General features: G+C 54.0%; 1 protein-coding gene across 1 annotated transcript in view; it reads left to right on the top strand.

The window, feature by feature from the left end:
- GAL3ST1 (galactose-3-O-sulfotransferase 1) overlaps positions 1-224 on the top strand; it is a 6661-nt gene extending 6437 nt beyond the window's left edge. The window contains exon 4 of the mRNA XM_010828872.1: positions 3-224. Within this exon, the coding sequence (XP_010827174.1) occupies positions 3-224 (222 nt within the window). The remainder of the gene's footprint in view (positions 1-2) is intronic.
- The last annotated feature ends 4634 nt before the right edge of the window (positions 225-4858 follow it).

Here is a 4858-nt window from a genome sequence, read left to right as displayed (position 1 = left end):
GCGCGGTGGACGCGGCGGCCATCGAGGACTCGGCCATGCAGCCCTGGCAGCCGCTGGGCGCCAAGTCCATCCTGGGCTACAACCTCAAGAAGAGCATCGGGCAGCGGCATGCGCAGCTCTGCCGGCGCATGCTCACGCCGGAGATCCAGTACCTGATGGACCTGGGCGCCAACCTGTGGATCACCAAGCTCTGGAAGTTCATCCGGGACTTCCTGCGGTGGTGACGCCGGGGCCCCCGCCGAGGAGGGCCCGGCGGGGGTCCCGCCAGCCACCCCCCTGCGGCCCCTCTTGGTGCCACCCCAGTTCCTGGGGTGAGGTGGGGCTGTTCTCAGGGGTGCAACCAGCCAAGGACTGGGCCCACGGCACACAGGGCCTAACTGAGATCAGTATTTGACTAATTAGAGTTTGTTTTTTTTTTTAATTAAATCCCCCTACCCTCCACCCAAAAAGAATGTTCTATTTTCTGGCTCCCCTTAAAGGGGAGACTTCAGAAGTAAAAGAATTTGATGTGTTTTTGTTAATCAGCCTCAGTGGTGCTGACTGGCGCGGCCCTGGTGTGTGTGTGCGCAGGGGATGTGAGTGGTGGGGATTGGGGGACCCCAAGGGAGTGCAGTGGGCACCTGTGGACAGAGCCCAGGGGTTCAGAGCCCAGGGGTGGGGCGGGGTTTGGTGTGTATCTGTCACATGCTGAAGCCCTTTGTGTTTGAAGGACTCCCGTGAGGTCCCAAGATCTAGAAGATCATGTTGGGGGGGGGGGTGAGTGTGTGTGCGTGAGAGTGACAGGGAGGTGGGGAGCACTTAGCAGACCCTGGACCCAGGCTAAGGGCTCCTCCTGCAATCTCATCAGTCCTCACAGTAACCCTTTGAGATAGGCGCAGTCGCCATCCCATGTACCATGGGGGATTGACCTTCTGAGCACAGAAGGGAATTGCTTGCAGGATGAATCAGACCCCGGTACTAACCCATCTCCCCAGGATCCCAACTCCTTTCCACAGCCAATGTCTGTTCACCCTGTCCCTGCCGGCTCCCTCTCCCCCACTGACCTCTCCCGGCTGCCTCATCCTCTGCTTGTGCTCCAAGCCTCCCTCAGTCCTGGATTTCCCCCTCTCATCCTAGGGTTCAATTATACAAAAAAAAAAAAAGGTATTTATTAGCTGTCGGTTGTGCACCCCAGCATTGAGCTGGTCCTGAGCAGACAGCAGTCAGCTAGATGGCCCAGGCCCTGCTGGAGCTCAGGTCCAGAGAGCAGCCATGCACATCAAGTATGATCAATCAGGGTGGGGATTTGTCAGCTCAAACCACCTGCCTCCCTCAGCCTCCCCAAGGGGACAAAGGCCCTTCCTTAGGTCTCTAACCAGGAGCCAGAAGCCAGATGTGGAAGGCAGAAATTGCAGCCAGGAGACTCTTGGAGACCTGTTTGTGCCAGGCTCCAAACCAAGTGCTTATATATCTTATCTGAATATGTACAGCATCCTACCTTTAGAGACCAAAGTTCAAAGAGGTTAAGTGACCTTCCCGAGGTCACACAGCTAAGAGTGCCAGGGTCAGAATTCGAAGCCAAATAAGTCAGCCCGATCGATCACTCACCTCCCTGGGCTTGAGTCAGTCCTTCCTGGAGTGAGCTTCTGGTCCAAGCAGGGTAGGAAGGAGTGAGGGTGACCGACTGTTTCAGTTCCTGGGGCCGACCTGGTTTCAGCCCTGAAAGCTCCACACTGCAGCAGATGCCTCAGTCCTGGGCAACCAGGACTTCCGGTCGGCAGGGACCGGTTTGACCCCACCAACCGCCTGGGGCTACTGCCTGCACCCTCATAGTGTTCCTTGTAGCAAGAGATTAGCACACCCTCAGAGTCTTTATTTTATTCATAAGGAGAGATATAAGCGAAAATAAATAAAACTGACAATAGCTAGGTGTATTTGCAGGAAATGCTGTAACTGACCCCACATTTATTAGAGAATTTTCCCTCCTTTTATTAATCAGAGAGAGATGTGACCGAGTGCAATATTATAACTTTCTGGCTCGTGGAACCCCGTAATTCTATTTCCCTGGACCCCTAAGGGCCTAGAAATGCCAATAATAATCTGATATATTATTTCATTATTTATTATTATGAATATTGGCACTTTTAGGCCCTTTAGGGGATCCAAGGAGAACAAATCTGGCCGTTAGTAGATGCTAAGAACATAAATTACTTTATTAGCATTGATCATCTGCCTGGTTTGTTTTAAAATCAGTACAGTTCTTAACTCATGTTAACATAATTAACATTTTGATAATGAGTAGTTGCCAGATACTGAGCAACCACCCTGTGCCCAGCACTGTGCCCTGTGGGAACACGCACAATACCCTTTGCTGCCCCGAGAAGGTGATGGAGACACAGAGAAGCAGAGCCACCAGCCCAGGGTCACCCAGTCAGCCAACCATAGAGGCAGGATGCAAACCCAGGTCAGTCAGCTGCCAAGCTGGTGCTCGCAGCCCCCAGACCTTCAGCACCATTCCAGTTGGCCACCTCAGCCTCAGGACTGAAGGGCTTTTCCGTGGCCGGAAAAATAGGTCTCCAAGCGGCTCTGCAAGGGGGTCGCCTTCAGGAACCGGGCTGCTCTTGCTACACGTGGACAGCAGAGGGCGCCATGCTACCAAGTTCAGTCTCGGCGGGTTCTGCCGTTACTGGCCAGTGGGGGCGACCCGTAGGCCAGACCCATGAAAGCCAAGCAGGGATCAAGGCTGCCCCGGGGGGAAATTCAGTGAAACTACTTGTTCCTCTCTGTTAGGGGTTGAACTGTATCCCCTGAAAAGACATGCTGGAGTCCTACCTCTCAGTTCCCTATGACTGGCATTTGGAAACAGGGTCTTTGTACATATAACAAGAAAGACGAGGTCCTCGGTGTGGACCCTAATCCAACATGGCTGGTGTCCTGATGAGACGTGGACGCGTCATGTGAACACACACGGACGCACAGGGACCGCGCCACGCGAAGACAGGCAGAGGCTGGCGTGACGCAGCTGCCAACCTAGGAACGCCAGGGGTGACGGCCACCTCCGGAAGCTAAGAGGCAATGAAGGATTCTCCCAGAGTTTCAGAGGGAACGTGGCACCGCGATTTCAGACTTCTAGCCTCCAGATCTGTGAAAGAATAAACTCCTGTTGTTTGAAGCCACCCAGTCGTTGGGACTTTGTTAAGGCAGCCCCAGAACACGAACACACTCTCCCGGGTCAGGACTCTGCCCCTCACCTGGGCCCCTCCTTTCGTCCCTCCCTCAGGCTCGCCCCTAAGAGCCACCCTCCACCTGTAGCCTGAGGCCATCCTCTGCTCCGAGCCCCTCCCCCACCATGGTCCCTGCATCCCCTTCACCCGAAACCAGGCAGCCGCATGCCTCTGGGGCTTCGCACATGCTGTTCCTATGGTGTAAAGCCCCCTTCCCTTTGCAGGCCTCACACTGTTACGTGTTTTCAAAGCACGCTCTGCCTTCTGTCTCTGGGCACCCTTCTCTGACAACCCAGCCTCCAGGTTCAGGCTGGTTCAGGGCCTCCAGGCTGCACATCTCAGCTCGGCTAGCCCAGGGTCAGAGCCGTGGATCTGCCTGTCTGCGAGGCCCCTCCAGGCCAGGGCCTGGGTCTTATGGACACAGCCAGCCTCCGGTGGCCAGGCCAGGGCCTGACACACAGTCAGCTCTTAATAAATGTTGAAAGACAGAGGAAAGGGTCCAGTGATTAGGATTCCACACTTCCATGGCAGGGGGTGGGTGCAAATCTTGGGACTAAGATCCTGCAGGCTGCATGGTCGAGAAAAAGGAAAATAGGGAGGAAAATGGGAAGGAAGAGAAGAAAGGAGGTAGGGAGAAGGTCAAAAAGAGGGAGAGAAAATAGGGCAGCGGGAAGAGAAGGAGCTATTTCACCCTTGAGGGCCTACTCCACACCTGTCCTAACTGACCTGGTCCTTATCCCTGCGGAGGCTAACACCTTAGCCAAGGTACAGGAGTGCAGGGCTGGTTTCCTTAGCAGAGAACTCACATGACCCTGGGGGGCGCCCAGTCAGGGGGCAAGTTGAGGCAGGGAGTCTGAAGAGGGGGTGCCCCTCGGCAGCCACAGGCACCAGAGACCCATATAAGAACCGAAAAGGGAGAGGCGGCCCCTTCCAGCTTCCCTTGCCATCACTTCTTTCAGATCAGATCAGATCAGTCGCTCAGTCGTGTCTGAGTCTTTGCGACCCCATGAATCGCAGCACGCCAGGCCTCCCTGTCCATCACCAACTCCCGGAGTTCACTCAGACTCATGTCCATCGAGTCAGTGATGCCATCCAGCCATCTCATCCTCTGTCGTCCCCTTGTCCTCCTGCCCCCAGTCCCTCCCAGCACCAGAGTCTTTTCCAATGAGTCAACTCTTCGCATGAGGTGGCCAAAGTACTGGAGTTTCAGCTTTAGCATCATTCCTTCCAAAGAAATCCCAGGGCTGATCTCCTTTAGAATGGACTGGTTGGTTCTCCTTGCAGTCCAAGGGACTCTCAAGAGTCTTCTCCAACACCACAGGTCAAAAGCATCCATTCTTCGGCGCTCAGCCTTCTTCACAGTCCAACTCTCACATCCATGCATGACCACAGGAAAAACCATAGCCTTGACTAGACGAACCTTTGTTGGCAAAGTAATGTCTCTGCTTTTGAATATGCTATCTAGGTTGGTCATAAGTTTCCTTCCAAGGAATAAGCGTCTTTTAATTTCATGGCTGCAGTCACCATCTGCAGTGATTTTGGAGCCCAGAAAAATAAAGTCTGACACTGTTTCCACTGTTTCCCCATCTATTTCCCATGAAGTGATGGGACCGGATGCCATGATCTTTGTTTTCTGAATGTTGAGCTTTAAGCCA

The sequence above is a fragment of the Bison bison genome, unplaced genomic scaffold, assembly GCF_000754665.1.
Source record: "Bison bison bison isolate TAMUID 2011002044 unplaced genomic scaffold, Bison_UMD1.0 scf7180017864495, whole genome shotgun sequence".
In the NCBI taxonomy this organism is placed as follows: Eukaryota; Metazoa; Chordata; class Mammalia; order Artiodactyla; family Bovidae; genus Bison; species Bison bison.
Note: the sequence above shows the minus strand (reverse complement) of the source record. Positions and strands in the feature narration are given on the sequence as shown.